Raw genomic sequence first — 23,191 nt, forward strand, 5'->3', positions numbered from 1 at the left:
AAAGCTCAGCAATGCCATTTACATTACACAGCATCTCTAGTCTGTCCCCTCCAGAAATAATTTGAGATGCTCATATTAAAGGCCAGAACCACTTAGAATTTAATTTTGTTAAATGGTAACTTTAGTATTGCAGATTTACAGCCTCTCGGGTTGCACAGCCTGAGCCTGCCTCTGCTCCTGCTCACCCAGATTTATGAGCAGGGCCCAGCAGTATTAAGTACCAAACCACAGTCCTGCCTGAAAATCAGCCCTGCACAAAGAGCTGAGTTTTACAGAAACAGCCCAATCATGCCAGGTGCTGAAAATCAGGCTCACCCCTGATTTCAGTGGGAGCTGATTGGGTTTGACGTGCCCTCGGATCAAGTATTCCCTATAAATAGAAGCCAACACAGTTCATGTACATTTTTATGCATGTTTTAGCAACTACCAGTGGCATCACAAAGGGCTCTGTGTGGGGACCTCAGCACCCTTAGGAAAAGAAACGTGGGCTTTTACTACCACACCTGCAGGCCACACAAACAGCAGATGCTCCAGAAAACTAGGAAATCAAATCCTGTAAAAACAATTTCAGTTTAAGGACCCAGGCACACAGAAGTTTTTAACTCTTGCAGGTGAGGACTCCCAGCTGCCTTACATACACCTCCTCACTCACATCCTTGCTCCACACTTACTGCACCCTCCCCTTACAGCAGGGAGCGTGCACAGCTGATGATGCTTTCCAGAGCATGATGCTTATTTTTAACTTCACAAACTGTTGGGGTTTTTTTTTCCCCATTTATGGTTTACTGAAAAGCCTGCTGAGGCTGCAGCTGGTGCTATGACTCTGTGAGGGTGTCCAGTTTTTGCCACCTTATTTTACTTCTGTAAGAGTTAGTGAAATAGAGCAGAAAATAGGTGTAGAAAGCATCACAAAGGTAAGGAAGAGCTAGTGGTCTATAAGCACAAATAGCACAATGCTAAATATTTAAGTGTAAATCCATTACATGTAATCCATAATCTAGCCCAAGGTAAGTGGGACTCTGAAAATCTTATTTTTAGGCAGAACCTTTCCTTTCCTTGCCAGGCCTTTCAGCCCTTTGCAGCAGTTCAGTATGCCCAGTGATTTACTTTCACTTCACAATACACACTACATCAAGCTAAAGCTATTCCCCCCCAAATAATGAAATTTGAGGCATGCTTTGGGAAATGTGAGACTTTCAGATCAAAGTTCTTAATTCCACACACACTCCAGTTGTGGCAGAATAAAAATCACTAACATGTTCATCACCCTACAGTTTCCTGATGATACAAAAATAAATTTTAATGAATAAATAAATAAAAATTAATTTTAAAAGGTAATGAGATGACAGTGTTGAGAACTAAATATTTTAAAGCTGCTTTACTTCTCTACTCAACAATTTCCATAGCTCAACTAACTCTAAGGGAAAAAGCTAGTGGCATTTTCCCAGAAAAATATTTATAGGTTTGAAGTGTAGCCATTTTGCTGACTCTCCCCTAGCATTTTTCACCATAAAACTCGCCTCCCATAAAACTAGCCTCCCAACAAGCTTTCTTCAGGCTAGGGTTTGTTTGCCCCCCACCCTCCAATTTATAGGCTTTTCATACAACAATGCTTTTTTCCTCTCCCCAAAGCCACAGGGCTTGCTAACTAAAATTAGAAACACAAAACCTTTTTTAGCAGTAGAGCTCACAAGCTTACACCCAAGTATTTGCCCGAGTAACTAGACAGGAATAAGCCTGATCAAGGTTTTGTGACTTAGCTTGCATGGTTTCCCTGCTCACTAAGGACTTATCAAATACCTGACCTGCCTGCCCCTGCTCGCAGGGCTATCAGTCACCATGCTAGAATTATTAGAATGTAAGCTTTAAAAATTATATTTTGCAACAAGACATCTTTTATCAGTAGCTTTCCTTAGGGAGAAGGCAGCAGGGTTATCACCTGCTTTGCACCTCTGCTCCACTGCCTCTGTATGGTGGTTTCTCAGTGGTCCTTGGTGGTTATTGCTGGTTGTTCTCTGTCCCCATCACCAACATGCAAAATTACAGTACTGATATGCAGCTTCTCTTTTTTTTTTTTTTCCCCTGCTTGGATCTTCTGCCAGCAACTGGGGTTTTGAGAAGCTCCATGGTGATGCTGGTTTGAAAGGCTCCAGGATCCTTCTGGAAAGGCATCCAATACCTATTGAAGCTGTGCTGAATGTCAGCTCAGCCAACAAAAGCCCTGGGGAAAATGTCCATCTCCTCCACCAGCTGAAGAGATGTACTAAAACCAAATGGAACTCTGATTCCACACATCTCTTAAGAAAATGATTGTGATCACTTTAAACTGGTGCCTGTGCCACTACACTTGCTCCGAAGCAAGTGTCACAGGCTCAGCACATTTCCTCAGCTGCTTCTTTGCCCTTTGAAGTCCTTTTGCTAATTCAGAACAATGAACTACTGAGATTAATTCTTTCCCTTACCTATCTTGATGTAGCATTGAACAATATTCCTGACACCTTCCACTTGAAAGATGCAAATGGAACCAAATCCAAATAGCAGAGACCATATTTAGGGTTTTACTGTAACAGGCATGAGAGAACTTCCTACCCAGTTCTTCTGATATTTTCTTGACAAACACATGTTCATACTTTGATGCCTCCAAGTTTTACACTTTAAAGCATCCTTTATTTACAAATGACCCTAAAGCTGGATGAGTCTGCCTCATGTACAGAGTGGAACAGATGACACCTCAGATGAAATTTTTAACTGCAATGCTTAAGTCTGTCAGATACAACCAACCCAAAAGGGATCAGTTAAGACCTACACCATGGATTCAGTCACTGAGCAATGTCTTTGCCAACAACTACCTTCAACTTTGCTATCTGCCTTTTCTTCTCACTTGTGTATGACCATAATTAGCATAAGCATAATATATAGAACATTCTTAGTTTAACTTCTCATTCCTTTGTATGCCTACACAAGGAATGGTTTCATGGCTGTTGCTACTCTGTCCTTACTCTTATAAAAAAGGTTATCAATTCATTTCTATTTAGAAATAATTCCACTCTTGCCAAACACAAATCTGTTCTCTGCACTGGCTGCCCATTGAGCTTACCTCAAATAAAGCCAAACTCAAAGGCCAATGGCAAGAGCAGAGGGGTAACCTGTGCTGATAATGTCTTCACCACCTTCTGGTAACTGCCTGAAGATGCTGAGAAGATACAGAGTTATGTTGTTAATGGACAGTGAACTGGATTTCCTAACATCAGGGTTTAAACCATTCAGCTATCATAGTCTTGCACCTTCCATCTACTCCCACAGCTCCCACCTTTGTTACTTGTGAGAAGGCACTTCTAAAGATGATTGTTACCACAACCAAGGCAATAGCCTGAAAGTCTACACAAGAAACAATTCAAATCCCCTTACTTTACCCTAAGCTCAACATATGCTTTTCATTTGGATTTTAGTACCAACATTTTCTATTGATGAATTGTGTGAGCCATGCTGACACAGTATCCAGGGAGCAGGTCGTTGTGACCTGGTAGTCCTAGGAACAGCATGACTAATAGCAAATTAGGTATGGTTTTGGACATGGGTCAAGGGGCTATTTTGATTTTGTTACGTTTTAGTATAAATATTTACAGAGTCTGTAGCATGTCCAATAGCAGAAGCATACAAGGAACAGTAAATTAAGTCAAAAACCCTTGTCATTTTGGGGAAGATTTTCCTTGATCACAAAAGTGATCTTAAAAGTGTTCTTAAAAACCAGGCAGAGCTGTAGTGTATTTGGAAACTAGTTATTTGACTGGAAACAGTTGCCCCCATCCATGAAACTCAATCAAATGTCATTTCAATGCTGTCATGCACAGCCATGCCAGTGTTCCAAGGCCTGCCATAAGGAGTGAGATGAAAGCAGTTTCTCTGTATTCATTCAGTCCTTCATTTATCAGACAAATTTAAGAGTGAATACAACTACAATAAATTACTTCAACAGTATCCAAAATACATTATGCAGTTAAAAGATGCCTGAATTTGAATATAAAAACATTTTGAATCCTGTATCTAAAAACCCTTTTGTTTATTCAAGAGGATAATTGCCTACACCTATAAACCCAGCTTTGAGTTTGATTCATCATGACAAAGTGATTCACCCAAAATATGTCACAGCATTACTTCAGGAATACCTGAACTCACAGAGTTTCCAAGCTACCAGCAAGTGACTTTGAATTCACTCTTCAGAATGAATCACAATGCTGAATCCCAGGACCAGGGAAACTTTTGGAAGAAATAATTCAGATGCAAAACATATTTACTTATATTCAAGGTTCCTTGAATCTGGAATGAATAACCCCTGAAGCCATCCAAGCCCATGGTGACCTGCTGGACAGGGCTCACTATCTTTCCTCAAATCACCAGCACCATTTCAAGACACTCTGGGGAGAATGCCATTTCCCACTGCAGCAAAACCAGAATAATCCAAGTGTCAGTTTGGCTACCTATTCCTTTTTTTATCTAGAAAAAAAGTCACTGGAGCATAAAAGGTTTAGCAGTAGCGTTTGCTTTCAATGGTAATTTTCTGTCCTGATGGACACTTGATCCAAACTGGCTCCTTATGGGACCAGCTCAGCCATCTGTGCTTTATGTCCCAGGAATTACAAACACTACTGGAAAAACGTCATGAAAAGCCACCTGAGATGCCTCAATGTATCATCACAGAATTATAGAATGTTAGGGGTTGGAAGGGACCTCTAGAGCTCATCTAGTCCAAGCCCCCTGGCAAAGCAGCATCACCTAGGGCAGATCACACAGGAATGCATCTGAGCAGGGTTTGAAAGACTCCAGAGAAGGAGACTCTACAACCTCTCCAGACAGCCTGTGCCAGTGCTCCCACAACCTCACGAGTCTGTCCTCATGTTGAGGTGGAAGTTCTTGTGCCAGTGCTGTCATCCTCACCTTCCAGTGCTCCAGTTTCTCCTCATGGTGAGGTGGAACTTCCTACATTCTAGCTTAAATGTCACCATGTTCTAGCTCACAAGGCCACCAGCTGATCTTACCAAGAGGTTGCCATGGTGTGTCAGCTCCAGAGAAACAACTCCTTCACTACCTTCTTCTCCAAACTCACTTGTTCAACAGGCTCACCACCATCTGTCTAGTGCACAGATCCAGGCTGCCTTGAGGTGTACTTGATGTGCTCTGCTCTGCCTTCTACAAGCAGGCCTAACCCTAAGCAGCTTTGTGGGAGCTCAACTGAAACCAAAAATCCTAGAACTAGAGTAAGCAAGGACAACACGCACTCAAAACATGGATAAGTCCACTTAATTCTGCTCATTTCCCTGTTCTTTGTTTTGGTTCTGAGCTTGCTGAGTTCTTGCAGGAAGGGTAGTTCAGGTGGAATGATCTCAGGCAGCTGGACAGCACAGGCATGTAAGGGCTCCCACAGAAACTGTAGAGTCTAAAAGGGTCATGGCTAAATCTAATCTGTCTGTGTCAGAAGCAGCTCCTAGCAGGGACGCTGCACTTGTTATCTGTTTGTCAGAAATCACCTGGTATCTGGGCCTCCTTCAGTAACACCTCAGACACAGGAGAGCTGGCAGGGATCCGAGGTGAACACCCAACCACAGATGCTTCATACTTGAAAAGATTAAAGACACACACTTAATTCTCAAACTTGAGTTTTTCAAGAGTTGGTCTTAAAAGCAGGCATTATTTTTCCACAAAAGGCTACATTACAATCAAAATCTTAATTAAATCTTAATCATAATTAAAGTCAAGACATTTGAATGTATTAAATTTTAAGTATTATAGAACAGAACTCTCAAACCTCCTGGTCAACTTAACTTCTTTCTAGACATTCTTCATTACGGTGCAAAATTATAGATTTAAGAACAGTTCTGTGGAAATAACACGAAATGCATAATTAGGAAAAATATAGATATACTGTCTTACTTGCTTAGGACAATCTTATTCCAGTAGTTTTTTCCTCTGGACAGAGGAAGCTATTGTTAACTGAGCACACAACAGCTCTTTCATAATAGAAAAAGTTACCAGCATGCACAGAAGTTGCATCAAGAACAGGGGCTCTATACAATGTCCAGAGCCTGCTGAGAAACACGCTGCTTTTATACACTGTGGATTACAGAGCACAACCATCTGGTCAGCTTTCAAGCTAAATGAGCCTCTGCTACCCTTGCATGCCAATTTGCACAGCTGATAAAAAAAAGCCTATTATACAGCTGCCTAAGTAATGCCCCATGTTAGAGTTTTAGCAACACTCTCCTGTTTTATGATTATTTCGAGTTTTATACTTTCACAATACATTTATTTTTCTGTGGGTACAACTGGCAGTGCTAAGTACTACAGAAATGCTTTTCTTGCTTTATTTTGTAAAAGCAAGCCTTAAAGGATAATGGCACTAAACTGACACTTTTTACATGGTTTTTAATTCCTTCTTCCAACTTTTTACAAGATTCACTATCGCAGAAGCCAGAAGGTGAGGGATTGAAAGAAGTCTTCACATAAAAGCTCTAAGGATTGATATTTAATGAACTGTGAGATGTAAATCACTGCACAACAGCACAGTTTAAGCTTCAAATACTAGGATAACATTTATATTAAAAATAATTCACCTACAGATAATACAGTCTAGTGTTTATTGTATGTTATGGAAGTTACACTTGAATTTCAAAAATTTAAAACATATAAAAAGTGGTTAAGGGCTAACATTTTATCAACATGTGATAAATGTGTAAGAATGCTTATTATACAGCAGGGTACAATGGTAGTGTTAATGCCAACAGGGCACCACAGAAGTTAGTTTAAAAAAAATTTCCACTAAGCTTTATACAAACAACACCACTTGCTGTTGTTTAAGAGTATCTGGAGAGAGAGGATTGCTGTCTGAAGGGTAAGCAGACCTGTAACATTTTTAATGTTAGATAGTGCCATAGTATGTAGACTGGTGAATGTTTCAAAATAAAACTAGAAATGCTGTCATTACTTCACAGAAATGCACATCCAATATTTGTTTTCAATAAGAACAATAGGTACAAGATTATAACTCTCCCTATATGAAATAATTTACACACAGATGAAAGCTACACTACCTAAAATAATCACTAAATACATTTTTCTTCTGGAAATAAACAAGCAATTTTTGTTTTGCATGATCAATATCAAAAAACATATAGCAGAAGTATTATTTTTTTAAACATAATTGATGCTCTAAATTTAAAAAAAAAAAAGAAAAAAAAGAAAAAAAAAGGAAGAAATGAGAAAAAAGAAGGTTTCCCATGAATGTGCAACCTAAAATCAACCAAGCTTATATTGTATTACAACCATATTAAGGAACCACTGATCAGAAATACAACTTTATGGAAAAAAGTTTATAATCCACAAAACTGTTCATCAGGCCATGAAGTAAAATAGCTCCACAGTTTACAGATAAAACTGAGGCCACATAGATGCGTGCTAAGTCTTATCTCCAGTAAGTAGGTACTTAGGCAGAGGATGTGACACTTTGTTTGTAGACAGCATGGTATGCATTTCTCAGCAAGACATAAGGGAAACAAGACTCCAAGAGATCCATGGTCAGGAAGGGAGACTCCTGCACAATCTGAAAAACACCAGAAACAACAGGTTTTGCAGAGCACAGCTCCTGCTCATCTGTTTCATGGAAATATTTCTGCTCTGCACCACAAAACCAGGCATTTCAGAGCAAAAAGGAATTATGCAGGGTTGAAATGTTGGGGAGAAACACATTGCTATGAACCCACCACTTCTCAGAACTTGTCATTTAGCTTTCCTATCTATATAGTCATAGACCACCCCTGCCACTTCCAAAAGATGCAGAATGCTGAAAGGAAAACCTCTGAGCAGAGAGGATTTCCCCACACATACTCTGAAAAGCACTTCTTTAATGTGAAATTTCATTTTAATATTGTATGTACTAAATGTAAAATGTATTAAATGTATGTACTAAACGGCCAATAAGAATGATCAATGTGATAAAGTGTTCTAGGCAACCAAGCATGATGACAAAAAAATGTGTGTGTGTGTGTGTTTTGGGGGAAAGAAAAAAATTTAATTTCTGACATCAGAACACCATGAAGAATGACATAAAAGTTATTTCCACTGTTTGCTGAACTACAACAGAAAAGGTGGCCCCCAAAGCCCCCTTGTTGAATGATGCAAGGTGAAGCCTACCCCTGAAGTTAGTAACATAACATAGACAAAAGCTTACCATGTCTAGTAGTAGGTAAACAGATTCTCTGTTCCTTGTAGTAGTTTTGTCTGTCTCCTGGCCAATCTTCAGTAGACTGGATGATGCAAGCTACACAAAAATGAGCATTTCAAAGCAGTGAATAAAACAATGCATTGTTTGACTTCTGCTATTTTGCTTTACACACACACACAAACCAGCAGACCCTGCAGTGCATCAAAAGCTACAGAGGAAAGTAAGTGATCCTGGACACAAAGCATCACTGGTCTTTAGTCTCAGTGAGCCATTTTTGTTTATTTCTAGCAAGGTTTAATAAGCAGTCTGAGCTATTTTAATACAACCCATTAATTAATTTATTGCAAAGAACTTTTGCTCATTCTCACTGACTGATCATCATAAAGTTCCTCTCAAAACACATATAAACATATTGGATTTTCTTAAGATTTAAAGTGACTGGTGTGCTTCTTTTCTGAAGTTATACCCATTTTGCAACAGAAGGACAAGTCAAGTTTTACTTCCTCAATTATATTTTTAACTGAAGAAATCTCGTTCTAAAGGCTAATGGTGAATATTTTATCAGACCATGAGCACCACTACAACACTAGTTTTGAAAGATATCCTAGAAAATTTAACGTGTTCTTAGGTATTTACAAGCTCAGGATGAGAGAATACAGTAACATAATGCAGATGAACTGACAACCCATGTTTTCATGCCTTATAGAAATTTGGAAAAAACAAAAAAACCCCCTCTTTTCAACTTTCAGATGTACAATCATCATTTATGCCCTTACACCAAGCAATGGCAACATGCCTACACCACATGTTTACCAGAAATGGATTTTAACTTTAAATGTTAACTTAACAATCTAAATCAAGACTCCTCTTGAAATAATTCTGTCATTAATCAACTTGCAATATGAAGTGAATGTGTTCAAAATACTGTTAGCACATTCTCATCAGTATTAAATAACCTAGTAAGTTTTTTCCATATTTCATTAACTTCTGACAGGAAAGCAGACGATTCTCAGCAGTAAATTTTCTTCTTAAGAGGAATATTTTTCTTTCAGACTAACACTAAGTGATACACAAAAGGTGTTGGAAAAGAAAAATAATCAAAATATCTGAGCCATCAAGTCATGGTCTGTGCTGTAGAAGCAGTGGTCTGAAACCACTTTGTAAACACTGAAAAAATTCAAGCTTCATATCAAAAGTGGTTTTATCACATGAAACTATACTGGTTTCCTTCACTTGTCAAATGTATGCAACTTGACACAACCATTTCTCTTTCATCTTTTACAGCCAGCAGTTGCACTACACAGGGTCAATGGCCAAGGGATTTTTTTTTCTGTTTTACAAAATGCAATGAACTTCTAGAAACGGAAGATCCTTTTAGGGAAAAGAAAAAAAAAAGCTTCTGTGGACTCCTAGTTACAGAAAGTTACCATTATCCCACCCTCATAATTGTGTAAGGCACCAAAAATAAGGTGGAGAAGAGATACTTTTTCCTACTTCAAGGCCAAACAGCAAAAATCCAGAATCACTCAATCTCTAGTAATATTTAAAATATAAGATGAAGCTTTTAGTCTTTAGCTCCCTTGTGTTGGATAATTAAAAGCCACTTCAAAAATCCTCCTTCTACTTGGGCAGCACATCAAAATGCATTTAAAATGCATCACCACCACCTAAGGGTTTCTGAGGCTTTTTTTCTAAGCATCACTAAGGATTTCAGAAGCTTTGATCTTCAACCTACTCCAAAGCAAAAAAAAATTCCTCTCCCCAAACACTCATGTAGAATTCTGCTATCAGACAGCTCCTGTTTAAGAGAGGCAGACATGTCAAAAGGTATGACTCAAAAGGCACTCTGGAGTTACCTTCTGAGAAGAGGTAAAATAAACTGAAGAGTCCAACATAACATGGGAACAAGCCTGCTAGATAGGATCTTGATTTTATATACATTTCTTTTTCCAGTCATGGGTCACACAAAAGATATGTGCTAAAATACTAAAGATAATACTGCAGGAAAAAAAAAAATGACACTTGTGTTGATTTGCTACTGTTTCTTTCCAACATCACAGAGAGCTGACACTTGCTAAAGGATTTAGTACTAAATTTAATCTACATATAGACTTATATGCTTTTCTCTCTTTTGCATCAAAACCAGATTTATGTGCAACCAGTTGCATTTTGTCTCCAGGTAATTTTCCACCTAAATTTGAAAATACTTCCTGAAGTCAATAAATATTTCTCGTTGAGAATTTTATTGCTAGTTTTAAAAAAGTACCTTGCCCACACCTGATTTTCTCCTAATCAAAATCAACACTGTATTATACTTATACAATAACTTTAGTTTCTCTGCAATCAATAACTACAGGAAAATAAGTAACATTACAAACACTACAGAACAATATTGCTATTGGAATGAAGGTTGCCTAATCAATAATCATCCATGTTAATCTAAATCTTTATAGGATGCTCTGAAGACTAAAACTGCTCAGGGCTGTTAACCCTTTAAGCAACCCTTGCAGTGACAAACACATTAGTAATTTAATGACAGCCCTGGGCAAGATGGACTATGTATAAAAACAGCCTGAGAAGCTTTAGGGGGTGAGACTTCCCCTCTTTAGAGGAGTTAGCTCTAGAATTGAAGTTATACATACAGCCAGGAATTCTTTAAGACGGTCTTCAATGCTTCCCTTGTGGATAGTAAATAAAGCTGCAGCAATCTGGTTGATAGCTTTGGCCAAGCAGTGAATGTTGTTGCAATGTCCTAAACAAAAACACATACAAATTACCTCAGCATCACCTCTGAAAATGACAGTAGTCTTGGGAAAACATCACCAAAGAGAAAACAGACTTGTCACCATGAAAGATCAACTTTAAGCATCTTACACAACGGGAGCCAAGTTCTGGCACTTTGAAACTGGTATCAAGAAAGCCACCAGAAGTACAGATGTCCCTTCTGGATGTTGCAATGGTCACCACACATTACAAAGATCCTTGTGGCTCTTAGAAAGAAGGAAAAAATAATATACCCAAAGTTTATTTGGCTTCTACAGAACTTGAGAATATTCCCACTAGACTAGGCTAAGAAGACACATGCAAGCAGGATTTTTTCCAGCTAACTGGCTATTTTTCTCCCTTCAGTGTAAATGTAGTTTGTCATGCCCAGCCAGTATTCACCCAAGAGATCTACAGGAATACAAGAACAACTCCATCAAATTGCTAACTGCTGTATATAATATCTTGCCTAATATTTGCCCCAGCTTCAGAGCCCTAGAAGATAATTAAATTACATCAGTTTTCAAGGAGAGACCAAAACTGCTCCTCACTAAGCCCAGTATCTTTTCCAGACACTCAAACCTATCACTTTAAAACAAAACTAGTAAGACAGCTGGGCAAGTATCTTGGGAGGCTGCTGGCATATGAAAAGAAAGTGATCTTTGAAGGAGCTTAGAAGCATACAAGCATGCAAATATTGCTGATCTTACCAATTCCTTTTTATTGTTGCTGAGCACTGAGCTTATTTTTTCATTCAGTCATTTATCATAGCTCCAAGACCACACCTGAACAGCGAGATCAACTACACCCCACCACTCACATGAGAAAAACTAATTTTTTCCCATGCATATCACCATTCTTAATTTTATCTGTCATTTTAATGACCAATTTAGTCCGTGTCATAGCATCTATCTGCAGCTCTCTCCTCCTCTAGTATCCTCAATAAGATTGGCGGATATGGATATGCTGGTTGGTAGGTCCTAGTAAAGATCCCTCTGGACCTCTACCAGCAGCCCTCCCAGAAATGACACTCCCCCTGTCTCATTTTTCTTAAATTAAATATTGCTGCACAAATAAGCTAGTCCAAAAAAGAATAGCTCACTTTCTTTGGACATCTTAATTCTGCTTATTTTATTTTTTTATTAGTTTGTGAAGTGGCTTGATTTCTTTTGAAGTAACTTCATTTTTGTCTCCCAGCAAAGGAAATCAGCTGATAAACTGCTGTCTTCCAACGTGACAGATTTTAAGTGTTTAGAAAATGCTGTCTCTTTCAGATGAGTGTTCTACCCTAGCCTCTACACAACCTATTAGTCCTATGGCCTGATATTTGACTTAAATCTTCTTACTGGGAACAAAAATATTGCTCTGATAGAGTCTGAGCCTTTATCTGGAGGTAGTGGAAGAAACTGGCTTGATCTTGGAGAAGGCAGAGAGAACACAGACATTGCTAAAGCTCTCCAAGAACTGTCTGTATTTGGGAGGTATATCTTGCCAGATTAGGAAGCTGAAACTCCTTCAAATCTTGACTTGTTGATGGATAAATTCAGGGTTTGTCCAGGGAATTTACTTTGTAAAAAGCAGCATTTATTAAGTTCGCATTCTGGAAACAGCATCTATATTAAGTTTTTAAAACTAGACGTTCTAGGATAAGGGTAGAACACAGGAATAATATTGTGCAAGGAAGGAAAGACTGACAAGTTAGACTGAACTGTTTGTTCAGTTATTTTTGTGGGTGAACATATTTTATATATTGTTTCTGCCAGACTCTCTTCCTCAAGATAAAAAAAGAGTCCACTCAGTAAAGAATTACAGAGGCCACATCTCATAAAAAAAAAAATCAGTATCAACTCCTGATCCAGGTTAACTCTTAGTTAATCTAGATATAACTTTAGTCACAGTTCTATGAGTCACATCATAAACTGTCACATCTTAATGACTGTGCTTACTTGAAGAACCCACATTGGAACAGGCTTTGTCTGACTTCATGTTAAGAGTTACTGAATGCAAATGAAAACACAGGAACTATTTGAGCTACACGATATAAAACTGCCAGAAGATGTGAATTATCTGCTGTTTGAGCAGGCTAGGACCCTGAGGACTAAAAAGGTCCTTGGAACCTTGAGGAAGGCAAACCTGCATGAGCTCTAACCTGTTGGAGAACCTCTAGCCAGACTCATGTTCTTACAGATTCATTTGCAAAAGGCTGTATGTAAAAATACAACCAAACATAACAAACTTTCAGTCCTGTGCACCTGGCAAGTAGTGCAAGTTTTGAGATTCCATGTAGATAAGATGCTTTTGAAGGAGAAACTGGTTGCAGAAAGTGCTTCCAGTTTCTTCACCAAATCTATAAAGAAGTAATATTTAAGAGATGTGCTCTTAAACACACATAAGCAAGTTCATTTGGGCTGAGTTGAGAGAATCAACCTGACTGCCCTTTAACAAGCAAGTTTCTACCTCTCCCCCTCACCAATCACATTCTGTATTCTCTGCTCTTTGTCTATATTCCAGGATTTTCATTCAGCCATCATGACTTTGAAAAAGCTCACAAAAAGCCACAACAATACTATGGGAGTGCAGGTAACATGAAGCAACTCTGGGCATTACAGATTGTTCTCCCTATTCATAAGAAAAAGTTGTTCAACTTTAAAATTTGTAACTTTTCAAGTTAATTTTCAAGTCAATTTTCAAGTTTTATTCATTTCAACAGAGTTTTATCCAACTTTTTAACAACTGGCAAAAAGCTAAACTATTTTTTCAAAATTAAACTATAGTTAATAGTGGCTCAAAACTGAGGAAAATGTTAATTAACCCAATTTAAAACAACCACTTCAGGTATCTCAAAAAATGTGATTTGCATACTACACTAAATAACACATAAGGCTGTCAGAACTTTTGGTCTTTTCCTAGTATTTCAAATTTTCAGAACTCAGGTTAGGCATTCTTTATAAGTTGGATTTTGAAGGGATTAAAAATAATGCAAATTGTAAGAAAGAGCAGAAAAAACACACACATGGTATTTTATGTGAACCATGCTGCACAATTCAAAGGAAATAACTTGAACAGCTGAAAAGTGACTTCTGTGTGTGTTGGAACAGTTCTGTCAGTCTTTCTTTTTTTCTTTTAAGTTGATTTTGTCTGACAGAGAATTCTTTTTTGTGGATTACATGCAAGGAATTTCCTCGAGGCAATTTTCATTTTTTTATAACTAAAGAAGTTAAACTTCTGCATGGGATATAGTTCTCTTCACAGCTTACACCTTCCAGATTCTGCTTTCAAAATTTTATGCTTAGTAATATGAACAGCATACTAAATACAGAAAAAACACCTTGTAAGAGTAGGTCAAAGCCAAAGTAAAGATAAGTAAAACATTTGTACCATTATAGAGTAAGTCTTGTACTAATTAATGTAGAATGTATGCTCTAGCAATTACTTATATCAGGACGAGATTGCCCCCTACAGTACCTGAACTTTTCTTAATAATCTCAGGTAGAAGGCTCATTTCTCATAGAAGTTTATCTCAAACAAAAGTAAATGCTTTTGAAGTAACTTTGAGAAGGACTTTCCTGAATTAGGGTTAGTTGGTTTTTAAGTTGGTTCTCTACACAATATAAATATTTAAAGAGATCCAAGAAACTGACAGGACAATTATGAAAAAAGCATTTAGAGAAAATATTTAGTTGATGTTACATTACCTTCAATGGCAGGGCTATACTGAGACATCACATTACTGGCCAGAGTTGGCAAGGAGACTGCCACGAAGACCATGAGAAGGCAAGCAATCTTATATTCTTCTTCTGGACTAATGTTTTCTAAAAACAAAAGCAAAGGTCTTTAAGTAGTCATCTAAAAATGTTTCATTTCAATGGCAGGTAGCTTAGAATATAAAATGTTTGCCCAACATGAAATTTAAACCCATCAACAAAAAACTTCATGGCTTTACTTTGCAAGAAGGAGTATTATGTATTATATATAACATCTATAGAGCAAATAAAATTTATTTTAAAGGGGCTGAGCTTGACACTCAAGTTTAAATAGTCAAACATCCCTTGGAGATGGCAGTATTTTCCCCTCCCAAAATTACTACTAAAGCAAGAAAAAACAACTTAGGTGTATTTAAAATATCCACTATCTGATTCTAACATTAACTGCCCATTACACATGGGGAAAAAATCCAGTGAAGTGCTCCGTAAAGAAGACAGGGAAAAAAGCTGAAGATCATCAAAAAGCACTTAGAGAGCCTTAATTCATGCCTTCTAACCTGCCAGAGAGCAAACAAAACTGAAAAGCTCGGACAGTGGTGCTTTAAGAGAAGTTAGGTGAAGCTTTATACACACATTAACATGTTTATTTTACCACATTTCCCCTTGTAACCCCATGTTAACACTTGCAAAACATACACAATGCTGTGAAACTCATGGAGTGCATTCAGCTGGCATTTCAGCTCCCAGTTCTCATTGCATGACACAGATCTGTCACACACCTGACTGTGTCCACAGTGTCATTAACTTACAGCAGTTTGCACCATTAGCCATTGAACCCCTTCCTTTCTAGGTCAACAAGTTAATTTGGAAAAGATTCTCAAGCTAACAAATCATCAGGCATGAATAATTCACTTTCTTATGCAATTTATAGAAGCAATACAAAGGACTCAAGATATAAAAGTCTCCTCCTACCACTTTAAACACTTCCATGCCTGGGTGCATTTATTTTTTTGTTCCCCTATTTCCAAGAATTTATTTTTTACACTTACATTTTTCAGTTGTAATTTTTACCTGATTTTTGGGAAGACAGTGCTACAACCAAGGCAGGATCAATCTCACAAGGCAGTCCAGCAGCTGATGACAGTTCATATACATTCATTGCCACCTGAGGACCAGTAGAAAGATTATTACAAAACAGACAACATTGAACACTTCCTGTGTAAACATGATAAAGCCCAGTCCTGCTGTCATGCTTAAAATGTTCACATCAGAGCTGGAGGTACCAAAGTTTCAGAGATTTGGCTAAAACATAATAAAGAGACCCTAGATTTTTGGGTTGTTTTTTTTTTTTATTGTTTTACACTGGGTCAGTACTTTGTGTGCTAGACTCGAATTTCTTTCTGCCAAGCCAAACAAAGCTTGTATACTTCTCCACATTACCTCCAAAGCAAACATCCTGACCTCCAATTAGGTTTTTCTTTACTGTTCAAAAGAAACTATCAAGTTTTCTCTACCAGATCCGAAGTATCACCTAATATCTGCAATCACTGCAGTTTTAGACAAAAGCCAAAAGTCACAGCCTGGTGCAATTTCAGACTAAGGCAGAAATTTTACAACATTCAAATATGGTACAGATTCAGTACGCAGTGATTCCAAGTGCCAAGAATTAGACTCTAGGTGACCCTGACACTTGAAGGAACTAAGAGCATCTTGAAATGTATTCAATTTTCCAGCCTGTCCCAGACTGTATTTTTTATTGCTATTCAAAAATATTCCACCCAGTTATTTCTCTCTTCCCCCAATTCACACTTTGTTGGACAAAGTATCTGAAGCTGTACATCAGATGAATCTCTGCAAAAGGAGGTTTATACAAAAGACAAACAACTATGGGAAATGCTAATGGTGTGTTTTACTGCCATTAATATTTGACAAGTTTTATACTTTGCCCATAGATTCTCACATAGCCTGGGTCAGTTGCACATAGGAGATATTGTGCAGACTGACCTCATTCCTCTGCTCCAGCCTGGCTACCTGAGGGCAAGTTCTGCTAAGAACAGCACACAAAGCTGTTTGCACAGTGCTTTGCTGTCAGCTGGACACCTGGGATTGGCCTCAGTACAGTCCTGCACTGAAAGAACTACACAGCATCAGGATGGGAGCTGGTTCACAATGAACTGTTTAAGAAGCAGCAGTGCAACAAATGCAAGCCTGTTTCTAAAAGCCTAGGATAGACATCCCAACATTTTAATATTAAAAACAGCCAAATAAAAGGAGAACAGATCCCCATTTTGCCAGTCATTTCAAATCGTAAGTTTCAGGGATACTAAAATATAACTAATGTTCCATAATAAGTATTTATTTCATCAACAGCTTTAAAAGCTATTTATGCTTTGCTTGGAAAGTTTAGTACTAGGAAATTACTGTGTTATGTCCTAAAATATACCCAATTGGGCAATTGTCCAAATCCAGTGTTCAAAGCCTTGTAAAGATCTGTCTGTTAACATGTCCTCAGCTAAGAAAAAAAGAGATCTGCCTTATTGTCCCAAAAGCAGCACTGCTCTGTGTAACCATGCCAGGAGAAAGCTCAGACAATGAGCTGCTGATTGTCCACAGGCCTTAATAGTCAGCAGGCTCACAGCACAGTTCTGGTCCTTCCAGCAATCTGGTTTGAAGACAAGGCTCTGGGGTAGCACATGCCAGAGTTCCCAGTAGTCCCAGCAGGCACTATGGACAGAATTATCCAAGGTTTGGCTCCTTCTCCATGCACAGTCCTCCAACATTCTCTGAGGAAGCTATGTACTCCCAAACAAGCCCACATGGCATCATGCTACACCACAAGCCATGACAGCTATGGTTGGTATCATGAGAACATCAGCATGGGGGACTGTACTGAAGCATTTAAAATTTATTTCAGACACTCTGAACCAGGAAAAAACTCCACACAGAATAGGTATATTTAAGTGTAGCGGGAGGAGCCATTCTTGCTCCTGAAGCTCGACGAGCTGCTGGTCTCTTCCAGGACTCCAGCCACCACACAGCACTTCCAGGGTAGAAGTGTAGCGGGAAGAGCCTTTCTTGCTCCAGAGGCTCGACGAGCTGCTGGCCTCTCCATGCCTCGCACCAGAGTGAGCTGAGCTTTTTTCTGTGGGTGTGTGTCCCACCTTTATTGGCCCCCTGGCCTTGCTCATGCCCAATAGGGGCCTGTCCTAATCAGGCACAGGTGGACTCACACCCACTCACTGGCAATTCGAGGCACCTGATTTATCTTATTTCTCTACATTTCCCCCCCTCTTTTTTTTTTTTTTTCTTAAAGCTTTCCCGGTTTGCCCTAGCTTAAAGACATTTTAACAAACATACAGGATTTTTGCACAGGATTTTTAAACATACACATTTTTTTTTCTACTGACACACAGGATTTTTTACACAAAAATACCTACTGACACACAGGATTTTTTACACAAAAATACACATTTTTTCTTTGGGCCCCGCGGGACACTCAGCTAAGAGCATCGAGGGGGCGCACAGAATACAGACATACAGGATTTTTCTTCGGGCCCCGCAGGACACTCAGCTAAGAGCATCGAGGGGGCCCCGAGTACAGGATTTTTACACATACATACAGGATTTTTTACAAAAATACACTTATAACTTATGGGATTTTAACCCTAGCTTAGGCAACCGAATGTCAGCCCAGGCACTTTTTCACAAAGTCTCTACCTTTTGTTCTTCTCCCTCCTGTTTCTGCTCTTCTCTTGGTTTCCCTCTGCTCAGGGGCTTCCAAAGAGAGAATCCTTCTCTTGGCTTTCCTTTGCTCAGGGGTTTCCAAAGAAATTTCTGGTTCCTCATGGGTTTCTGGTTCCTCCGTGGGATTCCATACTTTTACTTTTATTTATTTACTTTTTTTTTTTTCTTTTTTTTTTTTTTTTTTTTTTCTTTTTTTTTTTTCTTTTTCTTTTTCTTCCATGGGATTCTATACCATGGGATTCCATCCTCCTGGCTTCCCTCCGCTCAGGGGTTTCCAAAGAGAGAATCCTTATCTTGGCTTCCCTCTGTTCAGGGGTTTCCAAACCAAAGAACTTGCTGGTCATACCTTTCAGGGAGAGTGTTAGCCCAGGCATTTTTTCAAATCGGTGATAATGTTCCTGTTGCCAGCTTCTCACACTGCTGCTTCTTTAGATGTCTGTATGTTGCCCGCATTCTCCACCAAATGTAGCGGGAGGAGCCATTCTTGCTCCTGAAGCTCGACGAGCTGCTGGTCTCTTCCAGGACTCCAGCCACCACACAGCGCTTCCAGGGTAGAAGTGTAGCGGGAAGAGCCTTTCTTGCTCCAGAGGCTCGACAAGCTGCTGGCCTCTCCATGCCTCGCACCAGAGTGAGCTGAGCTTTTTTCTGTGGGTGTGTGTTCCACCTTTATTGGCCCCCAGGCCTTGCTCATGCCCAATAGGGGCCTGTCCTAATCAGGCACAGGTGGACTCACACCCACTCACTGGCAATTCGAGGCACCTAATTTATCTTATTTCTCTACATTTAAGAATCCCAGCGGAACTACAGCAGACCCAGAGAAAGTCAAGAGCCAAATATCAGCTGAAGCAGAGGCAACTGGGAGGTGCTGTGTGGCATCAATCATAGAATAGAATCATAGAATCGACTGGGTTGGAAGGGACCTCAGAGATCATCGGGTCCAACCCTTGATCCACCGTTGCAGTTCCCAGCCCATGGCACTGAGTACCACATCCTGTCTCTTTTTAAATATCTCCAGGGATGGAGAATCCACTACTTCCCTGGGCAGCCCATTCCAATGTCTGATCACCCTCTCTGTAAAGAAATTCTTTCTAATGTCCAACCTAAACCTCCCTCGGCACAACTTGAGACCATGCCCTCTTGTCTTGCTGAGAGTTGCCTGGGAAAAGAGACCAACCCCCACTTGGCTCCAAATGAGACAGGGAACACTCTTCAGCATGGTTTTATCTAGCAGGAAATTGCTTTTTTTGCCATCAGTTGTTCCAGTGACTGAAAAAAACACACTCCAGTGACTTCTGCACAAGAAACAGCATGGACGATGCTTTCTTAGACCTGCTGACACAAATTAATTCAGTGATGTCTTTAAAATGGTCTGTTACCATCAGGCTTAAAATTATCAATGATAAAATATTGTCTTCAATGATTCAGCCTTTATGCCATCCTACTTTTCAGCAACCCTTTGATACCGGAGGATACCAAAGATACTTTCTGAAAGGATCAAGCAAAGCAAGCAGTGAACTTCTCATCTCTTCTGCATGCTGATGCCTCAGGTTGATAAAGGAACATGATGCTCTGGTGGATCAATGATTTTCTCTGTAACTAAGAGTGAGCAGTTTAAAAAGGCTTTTCTTGAGAAGTGCAAAGGCAATCTGCATCATTTTGAGAGTCACTATCCTTGAAGTTAATTTTCCATAGTATTTTCCCAGAATTCCTATATTGTGGTATGAATTTCAATTTTTTTCTGGGACACCAACCACTCACTGATGGTTTCACTGTCAGAATTTCAAAGAACTTGTGAACATGTGACTATACTTTGGAGTGAAATAGCATATGCTTGAAATTTTATGAACTCATCATATTCTTCATGTAACCTCTGACTCATCTGCTGACAGACTGCTAAAGAGTGGCTTCTGAAATGCTGTGGCCCACAATAATAGACTCTAAATTATTCTTGTAATGTACTTTTAAAAGGAGAACGATGTTTTTTATTTAATGAATCTTCACACACAACAGAACCTAGGTTTCTTTCCCCAAGAGTAAATGGCAAAATGTAAACTTCAAGTTCAGGAATAACAACATATTCAAGCCCTCAATACTTAAAAACTGTTTCTGTGAAAGTGGATCAAGAGTTGGACAACATCTATCCCAATACACATTTTCTGAAAATTCAACTACCAAAACAGCATTAAGAAGCTTGCAAACCCTCATAGGCTCCAAGCTGCAGTCAGAGATTTAAAAAACAACTAGGCTGCAGCTGTCCTTATGCATTCAGAAGCCACCTGAGGCAGCAACAATGCTTTTCAGACAGACACAAACTACCAGTCAGAATCCAGGCACCTTATTTAAGCTGCTAACTTTTTTTCCAGTATCTCAAAGCAGTGGGTTCACAAGATTTTTCAATTTAAAGTCAAAATCAGACTGACAGGTATTACACTTCAACCATAATACAACCATGTCCTTGCAACATTTACTTTCACCAGTTATACTGCTCACACTATGAAGCAGCTCCATATTCTTCCCTTTATCACTAAGTCAGCTCTTAACACTTGATAAATTTTGTCCTTGTCCATGAAAGTTCTCAAATATGGTCAAAGGCAGATAGAGGATAGTGCTTATCCTCTCAGCTGGCTGTTTTGGTTTTTTAGTTCCATAAACATTAGTCGGCTGCAGATGCACAATACTTAGCTCTTAGAAAAAAAGGGGTGTTGTTTCTGGATTTTTCACACTAAGCATTAGAGTCTTGCCCCTTACATATTTTCAGTAAGCTCCAAAATTGACCCCATCATCCTTTGGGCCAAACATTACCTTCATATCAGTCTCTCTTGGAATGTGATCTTTGAAGTCCTCAATGGAACTTACAAGGAAAGGAATGTGGTAGGATAAGACCTAAGAGAAAAAACACAAGAAAAATGAGAAAAAACACTTCCCATATTAATGATTTATTAGACACTAACATTATTTTACTGGAATTATTTTACATGAGTTTTTATTTTAAGCGTATGCTTTTGTAGATTTAAGACAATAAAGCTTAAGAAATACATAATAAAGCTGTTTGCAAATGAAGTGAAAGCTTTTAAAATGGATTAAACAAACAAAAAAAAATACATTGAGAGGCATGCTCAAGCTAAAAACTGTATGTTTTAATGCAACATTTCTCTGCTCAACATTATGAGCAGAAAAAGGACATTCCCTCAACCCCAACTTGTAATTGAAAGTTCAGTTGCTACTGATTATTGCCATTTTCCCACATGCCAACCTTTTAAGAGATAGCATTCTTAAACAAAGTTTCAAATAACCTATCATCATTCCATTAAATTAAATACAAAAAACTATTTGGAACATATTCAGTTATTTCTTACATCTCTAAGTGCTTCCTGTGCCAGCGACCGAAAAGACAAGATAACACCAATAATTGTCATTCTCTTCAAAACACTGTCAACAGCTGGAGAGAAACAAGAACAATGGTGAACAAGAATGTGTTGATGCTTACAAGCCCTATTCCTCAAAGAGAAAACTTTTAATATATTGAAAATACTGAAAAACACAAGGTACTAAAAGCATGGCATCCCTTAAAAGGGACAGAGTAAACAGTGCTTAAGCAGGTTTTTATAGCTGAGCTGACAAAGGGATTTCCAGTAGAAGACTTCATGGAATAAGCCCTGCTACAAGCAGGTTATAATACTGGATGCTAACACTAGTTGTGTGGTTTCTTGAGGCCAAAAATGTCTCTATTACTTTTGTTAAAGATAATTACTTACGTTAGTTACATGTAAAAGCCCTCCCAAAAAATGCAATAATTTACACAGTGATGGAATTAAATCAGAAATGTGTGTCAAAAAAGCCCACGTTTTGTACTCTACAACTATGCACCCTGTTTTCAGATTACTGCTCCTACAGCTGTGAGTCATCATCTCTGAAGAGATGCTCAGAAGTCATCATCACTATAGTGCCCATGCACTTACACTGAAATCTCATTTTGCCTGCACATGAGAAGAATGGAAAATTTTGAAAAGATGCACCAGTTTATATGAGCACTCATACATTTTGCTGCTTCTGTACGCTTAATACAGAGAAAAAAAATTTTGTTTTCTTTACAAAGATTAAAAAAAAAATTGTCTTCCGTAGGACCCCTCTAGTTACTCACATGATAATCTTTTAAAGAGTGCAGCCATCTGGTCTGGCTTGTCAAAGCTGGTCCTCATTTGTGTTAGAACTTCAACATTCTCCACCACAAGTTTCTGAAAAGCAGGAAGGATTCAGGTTAGCAACTGGTTTCAGTGTGTTAGCAGGATTAATGCTTGGTTTAGGCTATTTAAGTCCAGCAGTGAGGCAACTGAACTCCTGCAATACAGATGTAGCCAACTGTGTTCTTAACAGGACTACAGTATCAGTAATTAAATCATGTACTACTCTACACAAAGCAAGCTCCAAATCAAACAGTGGAGGATTGGATACCCCACAGAACATGATTCAGCAATGTGTGCAACTTGTTAAAGCAAGGGAATGATACTCAGTAAAACCAGACAATAGGTTCTCAGGCTATCCAGCTTTTTTAAGTATATAAATAAAAATGCAAATTCACTATGCAATCCATTCTTTTGGGTTGCTCCTTTCACTAGCTATGCTGTAAGGATTAGAAAAATGTTAGTAAATTAGTAAAATTAGTAAATGTTAGTAAAATTGAAAAATTGCATGAAGAGCATACAAGACAGATTGTTAAATCTTGGTGCAGTTTACTTGGAATCTTCTTTAATTATAATATAAAAAC

The 23,191-nt window shown here is 38.6% G+C and overlaps 1 protein-coding gene across 2 annotated transcripts in view; it reads right to left on the reverse strand.

Moving 5' to 3' along the window:
- Positions 1–6,400: 6,400 nt before the first annotated feature.
- The window catches only part of NCKAP1 (NCK associated protein 1), a 62,233-nt gene continuing 45,442 nt past the window's right edge, over positions 6,401–23,191 (reverse strand). For both annotated transcript variants that reach the window (XM_030453873.1, XM_030453872.1), the window contains exons 24-31: positions 22,568–22,661; positions 21,783–21,865; positions 21,229–21,309; positions 15,754–15,847; positions 14,674–14,790; positions 10,858–10,967; positions 8,222–8,311; positions 6,401–7,594 (exon numbers count right to left, since the gene is read on the reverse strand). In XM_030453873.1, coding sequence (XP_030309733.1) covers positions 7,478–7,594; positions 8,222–8,311; positions 10,858–10,967; positions 14,674–14,790; positions 15,754–15,847; positions 21,229–21,309; positions 21,783–21,865; positions 22,568–22,661 — 786 coding nt within the window. In that variant the 3' untranslated portion in view covers positions 6,401–7,477. The remainder of the gene's footprint in view (positions 7,595–8,221; positions 8,312–10,857; positions 10,968–14,673; positions 14,791–15,753; positions 15,848–21,228; positions 21,310–21,782; positions 21,866–22,567; positions 22,662–23,191) is intronic.

The sequence above is a fragment of the Calypte anna genome, chromosome 7 (assembly GCF_003957555.1).
Source record: "Calypte anna isolate BGI_N300 chromosome 7, bCalAnn1_v1.p, whole genome shotgun sequence".
NCBI lineage: Eukaryota > Metazoa > Chordata > Aves > Apodiformes > Trochilidae > Calypte > Calypte anna.